Source organism: Acanthopagrus latus, chromosome 18 (assembly GCF_904848185.1).
Source record: "Acanthopagrus latus isolate v.2019 chromosome 18, fAcaLat1.1, whole genome shotgun sequence".
Lineage (NCBI taxonomy): Eukaryota > Metazoa > Chordata > Actinopteri > Spariformes > Sparidae > Acanthopagrus > Acanthopagrus latus.
In genome coordinates this window covers 23810252-23833258 of record NC_051056.1, presented here as the reverse complement: position 1 = coordinate 23833258, position 23007 = coordinate 23810252, and the positions used below count along the sequence as shown (strand labels likewise).

The following is a 23007-nucleotide window of genomic DNA, read 5'->3' as shown; positions in this document are numbered from 1 at the left end:
TATCAATTCAAATTAAGTGGATTTTAATAAGGGATTGTGCACTAGTAGTACCGCACTTTAGATAATGCAAAGCATGATAACCAGTTTCATCACATATTAATGAACTGATACACGTGTAGACTACAGATTTACCTCAGGGTTTCTTTTTTTTTGTTTTTTTATCACCCCTGCCCTCATTACTGTGCACCGCCACACTTATAAACCCAGGCCTGAAGCTGAAAGGAAGGTTTTGCTTACATTCCTAGCAGTGTGCCGACCAGGGCCCCAGAATCTGTAACGACCTGCTGTAATACCTCCCGTCCGTCTACTGTGGGCTACGTGAGCTGTAAAGTCGGCACGCAGCTTTTTAATCCTATTGGCGAGAGACACCGTCTGATATTCTGCTGGCTGAGTACTCTGGAGTGACTTCACAGTGAAAGGAGTGGATAACTAACTAAACCCGAGAAAAAAAAAAAAAAAAAAAAAAAAGCAAGAAGACTCCATAATTATGAGTATCACTTTACAGTATAGTACCAAAGTCCTACCACTCAACACCAAGATACCATTCATTTAAAAGTGGGCTGAAGAATGGAAGATTGCTTAACGTGAAGATTCAGATTACAGCAGTGCGTTTAGCAGCCGGGCACCAACCTATTGTTGATCTCTGGCCTTTCCATTTGTGCGCCTAGTTATTTCAAAACGTGTCAGATCAGGGATAGGCCTCTGTGTGAGCGCCAGCCCCTCCTATGTGCTTTGCCTGCTGCGTGTACACAATCTGCTCGCTTTTCCTCCGGCGATTAATCTAAATAAATCCCTGCAAATCCCTCTCCTCGCCCTCCCTTTCTGTGTTTCTGCATGTGTCCTTCAAAATCACAACATAAGGGAAAACGACTCGGTCAACATGTCTTTTTGTCGGGATCTCTCTTGCGCTGCGCGTCAACACTCTCGTTTCTAACCTCACATGACACCCTGATTCCATCCCCAGCTCCCCCTTGCTCGGTTAACACCCTACATTGTTATGGCCTCAGTGAAACAATGGAGGTGGGACAGAGGGCGGAAGGATGTGGCTGAATGCCTCAGCATAAACCCATGGAAAAAAAAAAGAGAGGCTGCAGTCACTTTCCGTCTGTGTTCTTTGAAAAGAAACGAGAACAACCAGGCGTCACTCATGATACCACACTGTACAGTACATCTGTGTCTGTAGGGAACACCAAAGGCAATGCGGGGCCAATTGATTGACCCTGATTCCTCCTGGTTTACTGAGGCTGGGGATGTAAATGTGTCATATATCTTTAGTTTTGGGGGGGATGAGTTCACTCCAGTGAGCAGGAATCCCCAGAGGAAGTGGCTTTACACAGGCCTTTCCTCCTCATTTCCCCTCTAAATCATGCATGTCCCTGCAGTTTTACTTCCATGGCATGATAAGGGTAAAAAAAAAAAATAATAAAAATAATAATACTGTGTTTTTGAATCCAAATGGGGGCGCACACGTTCCTCCCTGAGAGAGCACATGGAGCAGATCTCCATCCTCACATCTTGTTGTTTTGTCCTGGTGTAGCTGAGGTGGTCAGAGTCAGTCGAGCTGGATCAATAGGCTGATCGATTCTCTCTGACCGTGCCTCAAGTATGATACGCGAGGAGCAGCTGGAGACCTCAAAGGAAACCACAAATATTTCTGATTACTATCTTACCGACGTGTCAAAGCGGCAGTCGTACTGAGAAGTGGCACTTCCGGAAGAAACATTCAAAATAAAACACATGTTGTAGAGTTACTGAGATAAGTAAGAGTCTTTATTTTGATTCAAAAAAACAAACAAACAAACAAACAAACAAAAAAACGCATGTTGTAATACTTCCTGGCTCCATTCCAGTGATGCCATGTATCTAAATAGATTTACTAGGTAGCCTACTTGCAACTTTACACTTCTACTCCATTACAATTATGTTGCACTTTTTACTTTGCATCTTTAATTTTCAGTGATTTTAACCGAAGTTCTTACTTGTTGTACCTTATATTTTGGATGATTTTAACTAAAACTATTAGATATTGCACCTTCAATGTTCATTGTTTTTAAAGTCTTACATATTGGACCTAATTTTTTTTCTTATTCTGTCATAATGCACCTTTATTTGAGGTTTTTAAATTCTTAAATAACACACCTTTAATTTTCTGTGTTCTTAACTCAAAATCTTACATATTGTACCTTTAGTTTTGAGTATTTTTAACTTAAATTCTCACATATTGCACCTTTAATTTTGAGTGTTTTTAACTCAAACTCTTATATAATGCACCTTTTATTTTAAGGTTTTTAAATATAATGCACCGTGTTTCCGTGCTCTTAACTCAAAATTGTACATAACGCACGTTTAGCATTTCGCACATCGCTGCTTTTATTTTGAAGGCTGCAGAGACTGCCTTCTCGTGGTGAGCGCGCGCGTGTGTGCGCGCTTGACACGCATCTCACTGGCGAGCGGAGTCAGAGCCGTGAAAGTGGCGGAGGCGGACATTGTTGTGGTAACAGTCCAGCCCGAGAGGATGAGCGGAGATGATGCACTTATTCTGAGCGGATAGAGGTCGAGATTGGATTGTGATTTATTTTGTTTTTCACTCTAAAGAATGAATCGGGCTTCATAAAAAAAATAAAGGGCTGCTGCACCGTGCGGACTCATCACTGCAGCCGAGCGCGGAGCGGAGTTCATTCAGCCGAGGCGAGCCGAGCACAGCCTGATGAGACGATGCCAGCGACGTGAAAGCCACAACATCTGCAGGGTGTGCGTCCGAGGCTGCTGGGTGAAGCCTCCGTGGATCGACCGGGGCCTTCGTGCAGAGAGAGTCCAGAAGAGCTCAGCGGGCTGCCTTCAAAACACTGCGAGAGGAGGTAAAATAAGGACAGCTGTGTTCTCGGAGGCCTTCGGAGAACACAGCCTGCTGCTGCTGGGAGGATGACAGATTGACATTATCGGAGGGGTTTTTTTGCGGTGCATCTTCATTTATTTTCTCATCATCCACGGAGAACAATCACTGGGTTAAATAACCACACTGAAGTCAGAGAGACTTGCAGAAGGAGAAGGAGAAGGAAAAAACAGCCATCTAAATAAAGACATCACATGCTCTCTGCTATGATTTGGCCTCCGGTGCCGTCGTGATGACATCTGGATCACACTGGATGCAGATGAAGACGAGGATGTGATGCCCGAGTGTTGAAGCATCGAAGCATCCAGACACATCTCAGCGCTTTTTTTTTTAAAACAAAAAAATAGATTCTCAGGTACCCTCATACGTGTAGGTGTCTTTTTTTAAAAAAAAAACAAAACAAAATGAGTACCGAAGGTGAGATAATCAACAGGGAGCTGTCAAAGATGTCCGACGAGGATTTGCTGGCGTGCTCCAAAGAGGAGCTGGTGAGCCGGCTGCGTAAAGAGGAGTCGGACAAAATCTCAGCTCTCATCCAGCGAGGACGGCTGATAAAGGAGGTGAACAAGCAGCTGCAGGGACACCTCCTCGAAATCAGGGAACTGAAGACCATCAATCAGCGCCTGCAGGAGGAGAACGTGGAGCTGCGGGACCTGTGCTGCTTCCTGGACGACGACCGGCTCAAAGTGAAGAAGCTGGCGAGGGAATGGCAGCTGTTCGGCCACCACGCAGCCAAGGTGATGCGGGAGGACCTGGGCGGCTACTTGAAAAAGCTGGCGGATCTGGAGCGCATGCAGGACGGGCTGGTGAAGGAGAACTTGGACCTGAAGGAGCTGTGCCTGGTCCTGGAGGAGGAGTGCGTGAGCAGGAGCGACTCCAGCCCGGGGGGGTCCACCGAGCTCAACCTGCCCTGCATGGTGGCGCGGGACCTGGGGGACGGGAGCTCGAGCACGGGCAGCGTGGGGAGCCCGGACCAGCTCCACCTGGTGTGCTCACCTGATGACTGATGACAGGCTGACGTCAGCAGGGGGCTCGTCCAGCTCTGGAAAGAAAGGAAGCTGTAGAGTATTATGGGTTGATGTGATTGACAGAGGCTTTGTCAGACAAATGGGCGCAGAAGCCTCCTGGATTTGCTGCAAAGATCCGTGTGCCACCAAGTGTTTGACTCGACAAAGAGACACGTTTTCAGGACTTTGAAGACATTTTACCAGATGATACAGCGTCTAAAAATTTTACAGTGTTTTTTCTAGCTTTCTGTTTTTTGGCGGGGTGGGGGAAAAAAAAACTCTCCTTTTTTCAGTGATCTGTTGATGATAGAAAAAAAAAAATGAAATGGGACCAGAAAAGTGGGTCACATATATAAATTTATCTCATGCACTGGACTTAGCCTACACTGGTAGAAGCCTTGTTTTCTATTGCACTGGACAGCGTTACCATGGATCTCTTAAATCACACGATCTAAAGATTCATTTCAATCCAGTTTTGAGCCATATTTAGTCCACCTGATCTCCAATAGCACTGAAAATAGATGAGTTGTGATAAAAGAAGACAAAATAGAGAAAAAAAAAGAGAGAAAACATTGAAACTATTTGATATTTTGCTTTTTTTTGCTAGATGCCCAATAATGTGTAATATTTTATTATGCACTCTCTTCCTCAGGACAGGATTGGAGTGCCATACGTGCATGATGATTGTCACAGAATTTGTACAGGCCTGTTGAAACCAGTCTGATGTGGAGGCCCCTTCAGGTTTACTGTGGGTGGGGCAGTGGATCAGACGCTGGTATAGAGATGTCTTTGGACCTCACTCAGAGCTGTCACCCCCTTTTTTTAAAAACAAACAAACAAACAAAAAACACACACACACACAATCCAACTGGGGGAAAAAAAAAACTCTTTGTAACAAACTGGAAAAGGTCTAAGAAACGTTTGAATGATTTCTATTCTATCCAAGCCGAGCTGTTTTAAAAAAAGAATTCACTTGTGTTACATTTTTCTTATGAAGTTGTTGTTGTTGTTCAATTAGCATATCACAGATTGTTTCGGCTTCCTCTTCTGTAACTCATGCTTTGTATTTACCCTGTAAACATTAGGGATAATCTTGACTTTTGACCCCCTTCTTTATCTTGATTTATCTGTATTAACTACTAACCGATTTCAGTTTAAATCATAGATGATGCACATGGATTAGAAAAGATTTATTTTGTTGTTTAGCTGTTTATTGGTGGGCTATGCTCGTAGTGCATTGAAGAGCTTTAAATACAGTGGGTATGACACTTTGTGTGCTGTTCTGGCCTTTCTTTTTGTCACGTGTTCGACTTTGCGGGAACAAGCGTTTACATTTACATGACGCACAGTGAAGGATTGATTTCCGCACTTGTTGTTTTGACCTTCGTGTCCGAGCTGGCCGGCGCTTGATTGATGCTCCCGTCATGTCATACAGACTGACTTTATGGATGTTCATCAGTTTTTATTTTTGGATCCCTATTTGCACAGTCTGGAGAGCTGAAGAGGGCAGTAATGCTTTTACCCACTTAGTGATGTGCAGGCGTCCTCTGACAGCAGCACACACACACACGCACACACACACACACACACAGTTTTTTTTTTTTTTGCTCTCCAGCGCTCAATCTGACTCTCGCTCCATCTCTGTTTCTCTCTAACCCCATTTTAGCAGAGCAATCCAATGCCCTCTGAGCCATGTATGTATTAGCAAGAGATTCGCTTCAGTTTGGGGAAATTGAGTAACAGAGAACACAGTGTTCATAGTTGAGGAACACTGAGTTTGTCAGTACACACCGCAGTACATCAAATCCCTCTGAAGGTTTAAGTTCACGGAAATTCAAAAACATTCGTCTGTCGTCTACTTTCTGGGAAGTCTCGGTGAAAGTTTCGTAGAAAACGAAAACATTTCTGGAGCTTCACGGCAAAACTAAACAAGTGAAGAAGATGGGGACTTGTTTTAGATTTAAAAAATATAAAATGACTTCATACAGCTTTTCCGGCTTAAACCAAGTCTCCAGAAGCCCTGAGATCCCAAATTAATTTGCTAAGACGTTATTTACAGCCTTGACATGTTAACTTAGAGGATAAAAATGACATATTTTCAAATCAATCTGGGATCTCCAGGCTTATGGAGACTTGGATGACGTCGTAGAAGCTTTATACATTTTAAAACGAGTCCCCGTCTACCTCAGTTGTTTAGGGGATTACTACGACGCTGGTTTACTGTGAAGCTCCAGAAATGTTTTGTCACCTGACTTTCCAGTCAGTGAGTAGATCATGACTAAAAATTCTCATTTTTGGGTGAATAGAGCTGCATCAGATAATCATTTTCATTGCTGATTAATCTGTTGGTCATTTTCTCGATTCATTGATTAGTCATCTGGTTAAAAGATGGTGAAAAATCTCAATGAGAGCTTCCCAAAACCGAGGATGAGTCACTGAAATGTGTTGATCTGTCCAAAACCAAAAGATATTCAGTTTTTAGCGCCAAACAGGAGTGAGGAAATGAGAAAACATTCACAGTTAACAAGCTGGAATCACAGAGCTCTGACTGATTATTCAGATGTTATGGCAGTCGGTAGAGTGCATACCTCAGCCAAGGCCCAACCGTCCACTTCTATACTCACTCAGAGATACCAGTCACCTTAATAACTGACATTTTTCATCACTATCCATGTGACAAACACCCGATCTCACAATGGCAGTTTCACTTAGCAGTCACCTTTTTAATATGTATACCATATGTGAGCAGATAGCAGTGTGAAACAGAAACCTTCCTGCTCTCTCTCTCTACGTATATCATCCTATTTCTCTGTAAAAGACTTGGGTCAGATTTTCCATGATGGTTTAAAAGATGTGACTTCATGCACGTTCTCGAATGCCCTGAGCCCAGAGCCTCTTTCTGCTCGGCTGACAGACAGCAACGGTGGCCATCGTTAGTTTAGAAACGGAGTCCGCTAACATAAACTAACAACCGACCTCCAGAACAACACAGAGCCTCTTCAAAGAGCCTCTTCAAAGAAAAAAACCCTCGATCCGCCTCTTCATCCAGATCCACACCAAGAGTTGCAGGGGTCTGTTCTGTTCTGAGACTCATCCTCCATCCAAGTTTAGTGGAAATGTGTTCAATAGTTTTTGTGTCATCCTGCTGACAAACCAACAATCAAACGGACGCAAGGGTGAAAACATCAAGTTCCTGTGGGAGGAAATTAACAAAATAGTTGGTGATTAATTGAGAACTAATCAATTAATCATAGCTGCTCTTTCTGAAAAGATGAAATATGCCGAGTATGACTTCCCTTTTTACAGTCCAACACTCCAGTACACACAGATATTCATTTAACAATATGATATACAAAAGAAGCAGCTGGAGAAGCTGCACACAGGAAACATTCAGTTCTCATTTTGCGTCACCAAATGCAAAACACACCGCACATTTAAAACGTTTATATGACTTTAAAAAGGTCAGGATATTAATTACTCCAGAATGACCAAGCTGACTGTTATATTTAAGTTGTACAAGCTAAAAAAATTGTTGCAAATTCAAATTGTAAGTTAACTCTACTCAGTAATTTTGAGGTGATGGGTTTCCTAATTTTAAAAAAAAGTAAAATCAACTTATAATCTATCAGTTGACTCACCAATTACTCAAACACTCCTGTTATACAGTATTAATCTTCCCACTCTGAGTCACTGTGGTGTCTAAATGTTCACTTTACACAATTTTAACACACTTTAATGATTAACACGAGGTAGAATCTGTAGTTTAAAACATGTCTTTCAGTCTTCACGCTGTTTGTTTCTCACCAGATTAATATGACACCACCACACTTTTCACACAGTTCTGGTCTGTTATTCTTTATTGTCTGTGAAGTAGCTTTGACAAAAGTTAACAGTAAGGCACTGCCCACCAAAGCAATTCATTCGTCTGAGGAAAACATTACCAAAAATAAATTACACTCTGAAAATAAATACATGATTATATAATCTGTATTAACTCCTACGGCCCAGCCTTAGTGGTCAATAATTTGCATAGACAATATTATGATTCTTTAGAGATTCTTACAAAAATAAGGACCATTTATTTATAAGTACTTTTCCTTTAAAGAGGACGTTTATAAAGTGTTACACAACATGATGTAACAAAGTCATAAAATGCAACATTAGGAATTATAAGGAAAAATATATTATTATTGTTCTCAGTTATTTCTAAAGCTCTTATAATTCTTTATATAATATCTTCAGCATGCAAATACTCGCTCTACCTCGTAGCTTTCCCAATGAGAAATATAAAGGCTTTATATTGATATCACAACTATAAAGAGTGTAACATTCATATCCTGATAATGCCACCAGCTCGCATCTCTGAGCACTGAATCAACTCTCCGAACACATGAAATGAAGCAGATGCACAAAGCTCATTTTGGAATGGGTGTTATCACAATTTTCATTTTCCTCCAGAGATCCATTTTTTTCACTCACACACACACACACACACACACACACACACACACACACACACACACACACACACACACACAAAATGACAAAAAAAATGAACATTAGTGTTTTGCCCCGGGAGGACAAGAGGCGCCAATCACAGAGTGAGGATGGTCGGGGAGTGCAGGGAGTGATCCGATTGGTCGCCGCTGCTGCTGCTGCGGCGGTGAGCGACCCCGCACGGCTGAGGGGCGTGAGACTGCTGCTGGCTTCCCTGGTGCGATGGAGCAGCATGGGATGAGCTGGAGGCGCTGGCGTCCACCGGAGCTGAGGGGTAGGTGAACATCATGCCCGCTCTGAAGGGCGTGGGAGAGGGCGTGGACGTCAGCACCGGGGTGTGGAGCGACTCTGAGTCGAAGGCAACAGCAGAGACGGACGGTGTCACAGACTTGCTTGGGATGGTGATCTTCGGTTTGGGCTTCTCCATCTTTGTTGGTAGTTTGGTTGAGGGTCCATGTGCCGCCAAGTCCTCCGGCTCCAGTTTGACGCCTCCCAGAGAGGAAACTGATGGATGCGGGTCTGAATCAGAATCAGAGTCCTCTATTTTACAGATGGGACGGTGGGCCTCCAGGACCAGCTCCAGCTTGTCTCTCTCCTTCTGTAATTCAGCGATTTCCTTCTGCAGACGGGACTTTTCGTCCTCCAGCTGGTCAGTCTCCTACACCAGGGGAGGGAGGAGGGGAGCAGAGAAAAGACGGATATGTTGTTAAATTCAGTCCTGAAACGAGAGCTCGGGTTTCGAGCATGAACGCTGTGACATTTGTGTGATGGTTCACTCACATGTTGCAGTGTGTCTGTCAGCTCCCGGCGGCGATTGCGACATTTGGCTGCAGCCAGTTTGTTCCTCTCCCTCCTTATTCTGCGCCTCTCTATCTCTTCTTGGGATAACTTGGGAGAGAGAGAGAAAGAAACAGAAAATATGTTAGTCAAAATTGGATTGTGAAACCTTCTTGCTTTGGGCAAAAAAAACAAAACAAACTAATTTCATATCATTGAGCCCAGACACGTTGAGAGTCCTCACAGACACACACAGGTGAAACACTACCACCATGTGTGCGCGGTGAGTCATCACACTCATGGCGGCTGAGTGACTCTGAAACGTCTGCAGCTTTTATGCCTTTTGTTCGCTCTGACTTCACCCAGCACTCCTACTGAATAATTGCCGCTGAATCCAATAATTTCCCGCCCTTTCAAAGCGATGATGAGTCACACGCGCATCACAGCCCAGCGGTGACTCAGGTGTGAGTCACAGAATATGACTTGCCCCCTGTGAGTCACGTGACAACTCCACTTCCTGTACCATGAATTTTTTTTTTACAACTCCCAAGAACCAAAACCTGTGACGGCTGATGTGTGCCAACATGTGCCTGATGAAACCAGAGAATTACACTGTGGTCGTGACGGACGTGCGGACGGGTTCCTCAAGGCTGAGGTCGTGTTGAGTCGGGTCACTTTTAACACCTGTGCCATCTTGTTCTGACACGTTAGAGTCGCCCTGCTATCACAAAGCAGACCGTCGCGAGCACAGCGTGTCACAGGTGAGTCCACACTGACTCAAAGTAAACACCACAGAAGGACATAAATAGTTCACGGTCATCTCTGGAGAGTCAATTCCACCCACCACTCCTTTTTCCTTTTTTTTTTCTTTTTTTTTAAAGTTACCTCAAAATTGAAGATGTATTGAAATGGTGCATTACATAACATCTCTTACGTTATCTTATTTCTTAATGGTGATGTGTAAGCCTAAAGGAAATGACTGTGTGAAGTGTGTCACGGAGAGTTACAGGATATTACACACACACTCGTTACACTGAAATGATGAGCGGCCGTCCACACCTCGCTACCTGCAACCCCTCGAAGGAAAATGTCAAATGTCAACAAAGAAAATCCCCGTAGAATGTCAGTTCTTTGAGGTGTGGTTCCTTACATGTTCGTCGTTGCGGCGCCTTGACGGACCGGGACTGTTTGCTGCCGCCCTGATGACCCCTGGTCTGAGGAGGTGGGAGCTGGAGGGCTGTGGACCCAGCAGCCGAGCCCCTGAGAGGGTCGGGTACGGGGGCACCGGAGACCGTGAAGGCCCCGGTGGATGCATGAGGGAGGGCTGGACCAGCCACTGGAGGTCCTGGTTGGTCGTGATGGCATTGAGGCTCGGTACGAACTGACTGCTGCCTGCCATTGTGAATTTCTGGGTGGAAAAGAATGAATGAAGTTTAATGGATAAGTTACAGAGGACTTAAATAAAATAAGAGACACGTTTCCTGTGGCCTTAATGCAAAGTAATTAATTGTTAATTGTTAAAACATCTTTATTTTAAGTCATTATGACACATGTACAGTATAATAACTTGTACATCTACCTAGAAATTAAGTTTAACAAGTTTATTTTGCACTTTAAAGCAGCTTTTACTGGTTTGTTGTATTATTATATTGTATTTATTTTCTTTATTAGCTTTTATCTAGTTGTCTTTGCTCTACATTCTGTGTTTTCCAGTCACATGTCTTTCAACTAATTAACAAAGAGAAGCCTAACAAAGTTTGACTCTACCTGGATACAACCACATGACACTTTATTATAACTTTATATTCACACTTTTTTCCTCCCCCCTGATTGATTTACATCTTGTTTCACACATCTGACCCACATCTGTCAGTGACAACCTGTAGTCCAGTTTGAATGAAGGTCCACCTACCTGCTCCTGTTGTGTGGTGGAGGTGCTGGAGCCTCCCAGAGACCCGGAGCCGCTGCCTGTGTACGGCGGGTTGCCTCGTCCTTGACTCCCGAAGTTTCGATACATCCTTCCTCTGCCTTAAAAGAAATTTAAATCGGTCCCAGCTGCGCCTGCGAAGTCCTCAGGTCTCTCTAAAATCACTTTCAGATTGAGTCTCGTGTGTGAATTCAAACTTGGGGTAAGCCCACCTTATTGCGGTAAACGGTAGAGTCCAACCCGGCGTGTTTTCGAGGGGTGAACGAGGAAGCGAGTGTCGCCTCGGTTTTTTTTCAAACCGCCCAAAAACTTCCTAAAACGACTTCCAGCACTTCCTCCCGTCCTTAGTCACACATCCAGGAGAGCGAGTCTGGGAATGATAGTGAGGTTGTAAACTCTTAAAGCGGCACCATAGGTTCACCACGCCCCTCCGCAGTTACGGGAAATACTGTTGTCTGGAATCTCTCACGAAGCCAACCACGTGCGGGTGACGTCATTGACCATATATGGTGAGAGTTTCCTCCTGAGAGCAACAAAGCCGGGATCCCTCGGAGCGAGAAGACGCTTCTCCTCAGGTCGAGAGGATTCTGGTGAAACACTTGTACAGTTTTCCTCCCTCAGTGGAAGATCTGTCACCAGTGATGTATGAAGCCACTTGTTTTCATTCATTCAGCCCATGTTGGCGTTAAAAAGGAAAGTATAGTGCTGTTATTTACGTTAAACTTTACTGTTGTTTCAATATTTGCTTTACTTTTTACACGTAAGGATACAAAAGAAAAGCTAGTTTAAAAATATGAATGGAAATAGTTTATCGCACATTACAAAATAAAGGCAGATATTTATTTACTTATTAATTTTTGTGGCAAATATGCTCATAGTTTGGAAACACAAACACCGTCACCAATAAACGACAGAATAATTGTTCATTTAGCTTAAAATTACTAGTTTATTTTCACTGTAAACAGACAATGAAATGCTTTTATAAACTGTTTATAAAGCAACTGTAAAGATTTATTAACAGTTGCTTCATTTAATTGTTTGTTAAAGGTGCATTATGTAGACATGTTAATCAGACCTTGTGCTTTTTTTTTTAAACTATGCTTAAACAAACTAAACAAGCTAACTCATTGTTTTCGTGAATGAATAAACTGAATAAACAAACTGACATTAAAAGACAGCACAGGTTCATACTGTTTTACTTTGTTTATGTGTGGCGGACCCTGCCACCTTTTCTAGCCTCAAACAGTTTTCTGGGGACCTCGTTTTCCTCTGAGAACTTGTTAATTATTGCTGAGTTTGTATTATAACCTCATTAACACTGAAAATATAAAAGGTCTGAGTTTGAATTTCTACACAAATAAAAACTACATAGTGCTCCATTAACTATTATTGTTACCCACATGTTTAGGAGGTAACAGAAAACATGTAATGGGATTACATCATTAGGAAACAGGAAGAGTAAACTGTAATCTGTTCACGTCACAGGGAAATATTACAAAGATGAGTACAGTCACATTCAGTAAAAACGGGGATTACAGTTTTAAATAATGATGAATGTGTCTATAACTATGACAGCACGTCTCACACTGCGTCACTCTTGTCGCAAGTGAAACCAAGTTCAATCTTCATTCATTCTTTCAGACATTATAGATGAAATTGAAGTCATCTGATTTATATTTATTTTCTTTTGTCTTCATTTGCATATGTTTGGTATTGAGGTAATCCAAAAGTGTTACTCTTTTAAAGTTAACCATACCAGATCTGGTTACCCAGCTAGTTTTTCCATTTAACTTTCAATGCCAGTGGAGAATGAATGCTTGTATTTAATAATTAATGTCATTTTTTTAAACTGCCGCTAAAAGTACAATAATGTGTGAAATGTTCTGTTAGAGCAAAATGACTGACTTTAAATTCAAACTACAAAATATCAGAGGGGTTTAATTCTATTCAGAACTAATGAGTACCTTGAATTGATTAAAGCATTTGTATTCAGGGATGGATGTCAACAACCTTACAATTATATAATACTGGCTGCTTTATAAACAACAGGAAGGGAACACATGCTTCTCCTCTCTGTGCTGTGAGTTAAAGTCAGGGTTGCGTGTAAAACTACAGGACGGGTTATTATGACACAGATGATAAAATCTTGTCGACGCTGGGTGCATGTGCCTGATTGTGCTGAGGTCTAATTGGCAGCCACTCTCACTCTTCAGACCACATCAATGTGCGCACATGCCTGTGGAGATGAGTCAGTCAAACTGCCACAAAGCTGCTCGATTATTTCACCATCCGCTCCAACGACAGTTTTTTTTTTGTTTTTTTTTTTAGCAGAATATAGTAACTAGTAGAGATTCAAAAAACGGCTGCTGTAGATATGGTAAGCTTCAGTCTGACACAACAGCTGCTGACCTTGCAGTCCCCAAGGACAGAGTTCCCGGCAAGGGCTGACTTCTCCTCGCTGCTGACTGTCGAACCAGCGTCTCACATTACTGCTAATTCTTCTCTGAGGAATAAGAATTGTCAATAAAGTTAATTGCAAGTTTCTAGTCTGCTGAAAAAGATCTGCTTGTGGGAGAGAGAAAAAAAGGAGGGTGAGGGGCGGGGAACTGGGGCTTAATGATTAATATATCTAGAAATTGTGACATTGTGAACTGTGGGCTTCAGTCTTGTCATAACTTATGAATGAGAATGAAAACAGCTGGGAGCATGACATGTAATAGTACCTGTACCTGTATTACATATGACTGCTGAAGTCTCATATTTCAGATTTCAACAGAATTACATTCTGTAATAATAAGCGAAACACCGCAGGATGTTTTCTTTTTCACTGTAGTTGATGGTATCAGGTGAAAAGAATATAGGGTAAAGGTGAGCGTCAGATGAGTAGCGCGTCAGGAATGCAATGATGACACACTTTCTGTGTCTATAAATGTGACATGTCACAACATGTTGATTTCCCCCCCATTACACTTTCATTGAGCTGTTTCTTTAATATTCTATCCGACCAGGAAACGCTGCTCAGGAAACAATGGCCTGATGTGTTTGTGTATACTTGCATGTGCGAGTGTGAGTAAGTAGTTAGTTTCTGTCTTACTCCACGTTTTCCCTCCAAAAGTTGACATTTTTCCGGGGTGGGGTGGGGTGGGGTGGGGGGTTCTGGGGAGGAAGGGAAATTTAGATTCCATTGCTGTTTACTCACACTAAAAAACCTCCATATGCCCTCACATAACTCATCCACACCCACCCACTCACCCATCCCGCTCAGCCACACACGTGCTTCACAGAGCACACCATCCTCATGCCACCCTCACGGTTCGGTGGGTGCTGTAAATCAACGGTTAGGCGCAGTTTTTTTTTTTTAACATTCCTGTGCCGAGCCAGTTCTGACCGTCCGGGTCGGATTGTGCAGGTCATGGTTTATTGACATACCGTTTGTGATTTCCACTTGCCATAATAATAATTAATGAATATTTTTGATTAGATGTTATATTGATGAAATGTAATATTTCCACAAATACAAAGGTCATGCTGTAAAAAGTGTGAGGAATATTGTGTATCATTTTTGTCAGTTTGGCATTTAACTTTTTATAGTAAAGATGAAAGAGCAGTAAAACGTCCTGAGGTCATAGAAACTGAGAATGAGTAAAAGTACACATTCTGAGTCACTGTCTGTTATAGTAGAGGTAGGCAGAGTACACATCCTTAAAAGTATCAGTACATCAGGATAATAATGCTAGTGGAAGCTCTAATTTAAAAAATGTTTAGTAAAAGTCCAGAAAGAAAAGGTTGGACACACTGAGGCTCAAAAACAGGATAAATCCAAGTCTCTGCTGAGATGACTGTCTTAAAAACAATGACAATGCATTTTACTACATAGCTGAGGAGCAACTCATCACACTGTGACACAAAAGGCCCTCTACTCAGCTCATTTTGAAAAAAAAAAATCATCAATCTTTTTAAGAATTTCCATATGAAACAGCCATCTCACAAGCAAAAGTAGTGTAAAACTGTTTTGAGACACCAAATGATCAGCAAAAGTAAGATGCAGCTCAATTAAACCGCATTATATCCACTACAGTCTGAAGTTTTATGAGTCGGTTTTTATATGAGAAATCTAAATGTGATGAAATCTCTAAGTATGTAGTAACTTCAACCACACCAGGATAAATAGAGGAGTGTGAAAAGCCCAATATATCTGTTAAATAATAGTTTAATAGTAATAGAAAATGTTCTTAAATAAAACTGACTGCATTAAAGGGGCACTATGTGGTTTTGGGAAAGAGGTTCAAACTCTGAATTCTTAATATTTTACAATATTAATGAGGCAATATTCAAACAACATATTCAACAAACTCAGAAATATTTATCTTTTCCATAACTGAATAAACAAGCTGATCTCAGAGGAAAATATGGCTTCAAGAACATTGTTTGAGGCAGGAAATGTGGTGGGGTCCGCCACATATAAATATAGTAAAACAGTAGGAAACTGTGTTGTCCTTTAAGGTCAGTTTGGTTGCTTCCCCAAAAACTACACAGTGCACCTTTAACCTGTAATAGAGCCCGACCGGCATAAATCGGTTGGCCAAAATCACCAGCCGATATATTTTTTAGAGATTATAATGCCAAAAAATATTCTTGGGGTAAATTATAATTATTAAAATTCCAGAGATGTTTACTGTGTCAGTTGCACTGGTGACATTTTAGACTCTAGGGTTTATTGCTAAACTGTAAAATATCTTACCTCTATAACTTATCTTTCTAACAAGTGTGGAAAATGTGTCAGTATCAGCTGATGGATTTGGTATCAGAATTTTTACTGGTATAAGTATTGGGGTAGAGGTCCCACCTGTAGTAAGTTTAAATGCAGTGGTTGGTCTAGCAGATGTATTAGACTTTAATTAATAAGTATTTCACATTTTTAAGAGCAAATTCTATAAAAAGAAAAGTGAGAAGCCCCACACTGATATTCTCTCAACTGCATATTTCAACATAAACCTGCACGTTTTGTTTTAATAAATTAAAATAAATCTTATCAGTGAAGAGAGGAAAAGAGAGGAGATTAAATGAAGGAGGATTAAGTCATGTCAGCACCAGCATGGCCTCTCTGCACTGTGCACAGCTGCTCTGTGTTGCATACTTACACTGTTTGTGCCACGCAGGCACACTGAGGCAACCAACCGCTGTGGATGGGTGGGATCAGCGCGAGCAGTCTGCTGGTAGCCACGTAGCTAGCCGTCAACGTTAGCCGCGTAGGTGAGTGCTCTTATGCTCATTATTCACTTCACAATTAACACATTATCTTTAAGACAAGTTGTGTGGCCATTCGAAATGCTGCTGTTGAGTATGCTGTCATCAGGTGTGCGTCTCCGTTTTGTTTTAGTTGAGAAATGTGGTGTTATTAACTTAGCTCGCCTAGCTAGGTAGCTAGCTGTAACTGGGAGCAACAGTGGCCACCGTTAGTTAAGTTTACAGGTAGGTTAGCTAGGTAGCTAGCAGGTATTAGCGTGAAAGTGTCCCAAGCCAAGTCGCCCACTGATATCTTGTGATTTAATGCTTTCAGTGTTAGCTGTAGCTTAACATCACAGTGATAACTTCGATGAATTAGCGTAACTTAGCATTAAACAAGGTGAAATGTAAGTGAGCTAACGTGTGATTGTTTTTATTTTAAGCTAACGTCAGCGAACGTCACAATGGACTTGCCACATCATGGGTACCGAGCAAGTGAGTAAACCCGTGAATCACCGTGTTACCATCAGTTATTAGTTGTGCAAAATGTTCGCAAAACATCCACCCAGAGTGTGTACTTCCTATTTTCTAACTAGAGCAAGACGGGGCTAAACATACCTGTCACATGACTGGTGATCGATACTAGTTCCCATGCACTCTGATATCCCAATAAATAAATCTGCAGCTATTAATTAATTGGGCTGGACAGAGTATAAGAAACTTCTGTCAGTACAATGCAGTACGTTTCAGCAGACCCAGAGGCTACAGTCTGAAATTGAATCACTACCTCTTTAAACATTTTGCACAGAACTGTTAATTAGATTTAAGAAAGGATTTGTTGCACTATTACACTGCATTCATTTTAGCAACGGCATCTAGGCATTTTGAGAATTTAAGACAGATGTGTGCCAGCAATGTTAATGATTAATCATGAATTGATTTGTTGCCTTTTAACCATTAAACTTAACAAAATATGTATTAACCAACAAGCAGAGATTGGCGCAAATACATCAGAAAGTATCTTGTTAGAAATTACAAATACTTGTTCACCACAGAGAAAAAATAGAACAATATAGAAGGACACTCCATCAAACTGATGTTAGTTATTTCAGTTTTATGCTGCTCACTGTTGGGTTGCATTCTGTGTACTTAGTAACTTGTTTATTTATTACTTTACCATTATTTATTACTTTTGTATTCCTTTCTCACTTTGTTTTACTACTGTTGCACAACAATTTCCCTCGGGATAAATAAAGTTTTCTTGAATCTTGAATCTTGAATTATTACATTTAATCTTTCTCCCTTGCTTAGGGAAAGACTCAGTATGGTTGGAATGTCTATGTCTATGTTTGTATTAGATATTGTGGATAATGAACTACTATCTCCATGAAATATCAAAGTCATTTTATAAAATCTTATTACACATTCAAATACCATGTGTTTACTCTGTTATGTGTGTGTTTTCAGCAGCTAAACCAAGAGCCCGTGCGGCTCCACCCACTGCAGATTCTGTCCTGTTCGATGACACAAGCTCTGGAGGAGCACCAGCCATGAACAGTCAAGCGTACTACACTCCCGGGTACAACATGGCAGCGCCCACAAATGACATGCAAGGAGGTGCGGGGGTGAACAACCTGTTTACTGACCCAATGGCCAATGCTGCGATGATGTATGGCTCCTCATTAGCCAACCAAGGGAAGGACATGGTAAACAAAGAGGTGAGGAGAAGCAGGATATTCCTCCAGAGACGATGACTGTTACTGATGGGCTGTCAACCCAGCAACCTACTATAAATAAGGCCATGGTCCAGATGTGTCTTCAGTGATTCAATCACAAGTTAACAGTTGTAAATACATGTTTCAGTGCATCCTCAACCACATTCTGAACAGTTTTTGCAAGGCTTGGAAGGTAGTCTGTGTCTGTTTGGTCATACAGCTACAGACGGAGTCTTAATATGTAATGAAAGGATCTAATCAGGACTGCAGTCAACTCAAATATATTCATTCGCCTTATAACAGTGAAAAGAAAATGTTTTCCTTGATGCAAGGATATACTTCCTATCATACGTTCTACCTTCAGCTGCGCGCCAATCCTCCTTTGCCAGTTATTAGTCCCATCCGGAGCCTTTTCACAGCTGAAACACTGATGTGTAAGGATTGTCATTTTTAGTGGTTAGGTCAAGCAAATCTATTCTACCTGGCTCATCCTCTGATATGGAATAACATGAATTTCATCACCCGGGCATAAAGGAAGCAGGAATCTGTCACCCATGTAAGGCACATTTATAAAACTGCTGTTGCTCTACTGGATTGGCAACATTGATACAGGTGTTTCAAAGTACGTAGACTATGTGTCGAGCCAAAATGATGCACAGCCCTGAGGGCAGGCGACACCCTCTTAAGAAATGACTATGACTCAGCCGTGTTTATTGACTTTGGCAGACTGTTGGCCCTCATCTGTTGACGTTAATGTGTGCGCTTCCTTTTCCTTTCAGATCAGCAGATTCATGTCAATGAACAAGCTGAAGTACTTCTTTGCCGTCGACACCAGATATGTATTGAAGAAACTTATGATCCTCATGTTCCCGTACACACATCAGGTAATCAGTGCCGTGCATTCCATCAGGATTTGTCTTACATTAACGTACGGCACAACACAAAACATTGAATAGTCTGAAGGCTGCCCGATAGTGAAACTAGTATCATATTTTCAAGATAATCAGCCACTTAATCACTACTCTAGCTTTACTTATGACCATCATAATCCTGTGATTGCATGTGTGGATATGAAAACACACTGAGCTCAGTAAATTCTCACAGTCTTTTTCAGATTATAATTAAAGTCCCTGCTCCAAACATTCTGTGCCCTGATAATGTACAAACTACACAAAGTGCAAACTCTCCTTACCAGACCAGGGTCACATAGTATTCACTGATTGACCTTAAATGTTATGCAGCTCACTACTTCATATGATAAGACATCACATTTTGGTTGTAATGTTCCTCACAGATGGGGTTTTATTAAATACTGGTGATATTCTATGTTTTTCTTACTGTCAATAGATAATATGAATATAACAAAATCATCAATTGACCTTTCTCACAAGTACTTTTCTGTAGTCAATCCCTGGTATAACTTCTTCCCCTCTGCCATAGATGTCCTCTGTTCTATTAAACTGGGTGACATGTTCCCTCATTACCATTAACATGGTCACTGCAGTTTGTTTTGAGTCAATCCACACATGCACTAACCTGCTGACTCTGTAAAAGCACCACATCCACAGCAGAATTAGTCTGAACAAACTGGTTATTCCTGTTTGAGTGAAGGCCTTTGTCTACCAAGTCCATTTTTCTTCGGAAATTGCCAAAGAGATTCAGAGTCACTGTAGTGAGATAAAGTGTAATAAAACAGACTGACCACTGGATAATTATTGACCACGGTATTTTATAATATCTGCAGATCCAGGTGAAACTAGCGCTCACTTTCCCCAATGACACTTTTTGGATTAATGATGTGATGTGTTTTCACTTGTGTGTAAGTGTGTGTGTGTGTGTATAAGTGTGTCCCTACCTCTGGATCGACTGCTTCTTAGAAATTGGTGGTCTTCTTTTCATGTGAGGTTCCAGCATGCGCCTCGAAGCGATGGGGATAATTCTACAGTTCCTTTATCAGCAGGTCAAACCGACCTGGCTCTTGTCTTGTTTTGAATTTTTTGCAACAGAAAGAATAATAATACCTATCAGATTCAGTGTGCAAGATTTGTACTTCTGATCTATACGAAAAAAAAACTGCCTTAATGTTTGCTAAACACCACAATGCTCTGCCTTTTTGGAAATTATTCAGGGTTTACAAGAATTGAAACCACACATTTTTGGAGGCATTTCTTAGAATTAAAATTTCAGTTAGAACTAATGGGTCAGAAAACGACCGACAGGGTACAGAAGTCAGAAAGTAGTGAGAGATAAACACTACATTTCTTTCGGTCTTTCACTTTCTTATTGTGTCTAAACTGGACTCATTTGACCGGTGGCCCCTGAGCCGAAAGCAGCCCTTTCCTAATTCCAGCCCACTGATCATTTTGTGAGTTGGCTAATTAGAGCGTTTTAACCCGAGTTGTTGAAGCAGAAATAATTTTCAAAAATCAAAATTTGACGCTCCTTTTTAGACCGAAGATTTCATGTCATTTCCTGCACCATTGTGTGCTCATTATTCATTGTTCAAGTGTGTCAACTATTGAAGAAAGTGAAATAAGCATTGTTTTAAAACATTTAAATTCCAAGCTGTAGAGGTCAGATAGGAACTGTAAATGTTTGGCCCTTTGGCACTTCACTTTTCGCTGTAGTTGGATATAACACTGTAGAATCTGCTGGATGATTCATGGTGTATTCATGTGAACTTGGTAGGATTGGGAAGTTCGTTACCATCGGGACACTCCACTGCCTCCAAGACAGGATGTGAATGCACCTGATCTTTACATACCAAGTAAGTTTCCTATAAATACATAATGATAATAATAACAATTGAAAAAACAGCATTTTGGGAACTCTTACGTGTGATTTTTTTTTCTTTAAGCCATGGCTTTCATTACTTACATTTTACTCGCTGGAATGGCCCTCGGTATTCAAAAGAGGTGATTAATTCTTCCTTATCTAATTTGTTTTATGACTCACGCTAAACACATTCCTATCAAATAAGTTGAATATGGAGTGTGTGTTGTCTTTGTGTGAAGGTTCAGCCCAGAGGTTCTTGGACTGTGTGCCAGCACTGCCCTCGTGTGGGTCATCATCGAGGTCTTGGTGATGTTGTTGAGTTTGTACCTGCTGACGGTACACAGCGACCTCTCGACCTTTGATCTCATCGCCTACAGTGGATACAAATACGTTGGGTAAATGTCATGTTAGACTTAAAATGTGTATAATTCTGTTTTACTGACTAAGAAAATCAGTAAGATGGTTAGACATGTTTTTGTTTAGTATTAATTCTAAACATTTTATCCTTCTCCTCTAGGATGATCTTCACAATGTTGTGTGGCTTGCTCTTTGGCAGTGACGGTTATTATGTGGCCCTTGCCTGGTCCTCTTGTGCCCTAATGTTCTTCATTGTAAGTATTTCAGCCCTTATTGACATCATCCACTGTGTGTATAAATCTGTAGTTGAAATGTCAAAACTGTTCTCTTAAACAGAAGATGGAGTCACCTTATGCGCATAACATTTTAATCTTTCCTCTCCTATGCACTAGTGTGTGTCTTCAGTGTGGTATATTTCAGAAAAGGAGCTGATTGCCTATGTAATTATAATTAATTACGCCCCATAAGTAGGTCAGATACAGATATGTACATATTTAGTTTCAGGTGTTTTTTTTTCCCCATCTCAGTAGTTTTTCTCCCTTGGGGGTGGAAAACAGTATAATAACAAACTGACAGAATACAAGAAAGAAAAGAGGCCAGTTGATACGTATACATATAATAGTGTGTGTCTTCAAAGAGACCACAGGCAACCTTCCCCGCCCTCGAGTGTTTCCAAGAATTATTGTTGGCAGAGCTGTTGGAAAGACAACTGGACCATGTCTGTTTTCCTGAGAGTCACAAATAACACCAACGCAGGACCAAATGTTACTTTATTCAATTTTTTTTCAATTTTAGAAAAGATGTGAAAGCAGTAAAACATGGCCGCTAACCTGACTGGATAGCAAATTAACTTTCCTTGTCCTGGGAGATGTCAAAATTGGACGGTGGACTGATCAAGACTAGCGTTTCTTGTTAAAGCTAAAGATAACCAGCTGTTTGTTCTCGCATCATATTTAGTGAAGGTGAATATTTCCCTAAAAGGTTTAATTTGTCTGCTGTGTCACTTGCATGTTTTTAGTTTTAGCCTGAATTGCAGGTTTTAAAAATGTTTCCATCTTTGCAGGTTCGATCTCTGAAAATGAAGATCCTCACCTCTCTCTCCTCGGACTCCATGGGAACTGCATCAAGTGCCAAACCTCATCTCCGCCTTTATATCACTGTGGCGACTGCACTCTTCCAGCCAATCATTATATATTGGTTAACCTCTCACTTGATCAGGTGACCATGAGGCATTTAATAACCTGAAGTCCAAGTGTATTGGACCTGAAAATGTGGTTGTTGAGTGTTTGTACACCTGCCTTTACATGCTCTTTTGTCAGTAAACTCAAAACATATGTAAACAGTGTTGATATGCAGCGTGTCGAGCTTTTCAGAGGGACATGTTCGTAATGCGATGGTTTCAATGATTTAACCACAAAGTGTGGCACAGAAAATGTCTCACCGTGAGTGTACAGTAACAATGACAAATGCTTATTTTTGGCCACCTAACTTTGAAAACAAGGGCTTTCATTGTGGCTTTTGTTTAATCAGAGTTTCCTTTTTATATAACGTTCCCAGATGTGCTTTCCATCATTTACACCACACAGTACGAACCACACAGACTGAACCACTCAGTACACACATGATTTGAGTGCCACGTGTCTGGTATGGTAATAATTTCTGCATTATCTCCCCTTTTCCTGTGAATCCTGGATTTTATTTATCTACATTTGACAAAGCATGACAATGTTTGGATTTTTTGTAGAAAAAAAATAAATATATTTAGCTTTGTGCATTCAACTTCAACCGTTTTGTGAGACTTTTTGAGACTCTTGTTCTATGCAAAGAGCTAAT

General features: G+C 41.2%; 3 protein-coding genes across 5 annotated transcripts; 2 read left to right on the top strand and 1 right to left on the bottom strand.

The window, feature by feature from the left end:
• Positions 1-1817: 1817 nt before the first annotated feature.
• On the top strand, positions 1818-5173 carry ccdc85b (coiled-coil domain containing 85B). The gene has a single exon (XM_037078231.1). It carries the CDS (start codon positions 3298-3300, stop codon positions 3898-3900), a length of 603 nt encoding a protein of 200 aa, XP_036934126.1. The 5' UTR covers positions 1818-3297; the 3' UTR covers positions 3901-5173.
• Positions 5174-7739: 2566 nt separating this feature from the next.
• fosl1a (FOS like 1, AP-1 transcription factor subunit a) lies at positions 7740-12182 on the bottom strand. Its single transcript, XM_037076852.1, has 4 exons — positions 11087-12182; positions 10325-10582; positions 9178-9285; positions 7740-9055 (listed from the first exon to the last, which is right to left on the bottom strand). Exons 1-4 carry the CDS (start codon positions 11189-11191, stop codon positions 8495-8497), a joined length of 1032 nt encoding a protein of 343 aa, XP_036932747.1. The 5' UTR covers positions 11192-12182; the 3' UTR covers positions 7740-8494.
• Positions 9345-22959, top strand: yif1a (Yip1 interacting factor homolog A (S. cerevisiae)). Of its 3 annotated transcripts, XM_037076855.1 has the most exons (10): positions 9345-9935; positions 16261-16354; positions 16771-16822; positions 17795-18045; positions 18822-18926; positions 20731-20809; positions 20900-20957; positions 21057-21212; positions 21335-21428; positions 22238-22959. In XM_037076855.1, the coding sequence occupies exons 3-10, from the start codon at positions 16792-16794 to the stop codon at positions 22394-22396; spliced, it is 933 nt and encodes a 310-aa protein (XP_036932750.1). In that variant the 5' UTR covers positions 9345-9935; positions 16261-16354; positions 16771-16791; the 3' UTR covers positions 22397-22959. The 3 variants fall into 3 exon arrangements, with proteins under 3 accessions (XP_036932750.1, XP_036932751.1, XP_036932748.1); XM_037076856.1 differs by lacking the exon at positions 9345-9935 and having other exon boundaries at positions 16210-16354; positions 17798-18045; XM_037076853.1 differs by lacking the exon at positions 9345-9935 and having other exon boundaries at positions 16211-16354.
• The last annotated feature ends 48 nt before the right edge of the window (positions 22960-23007 follow it).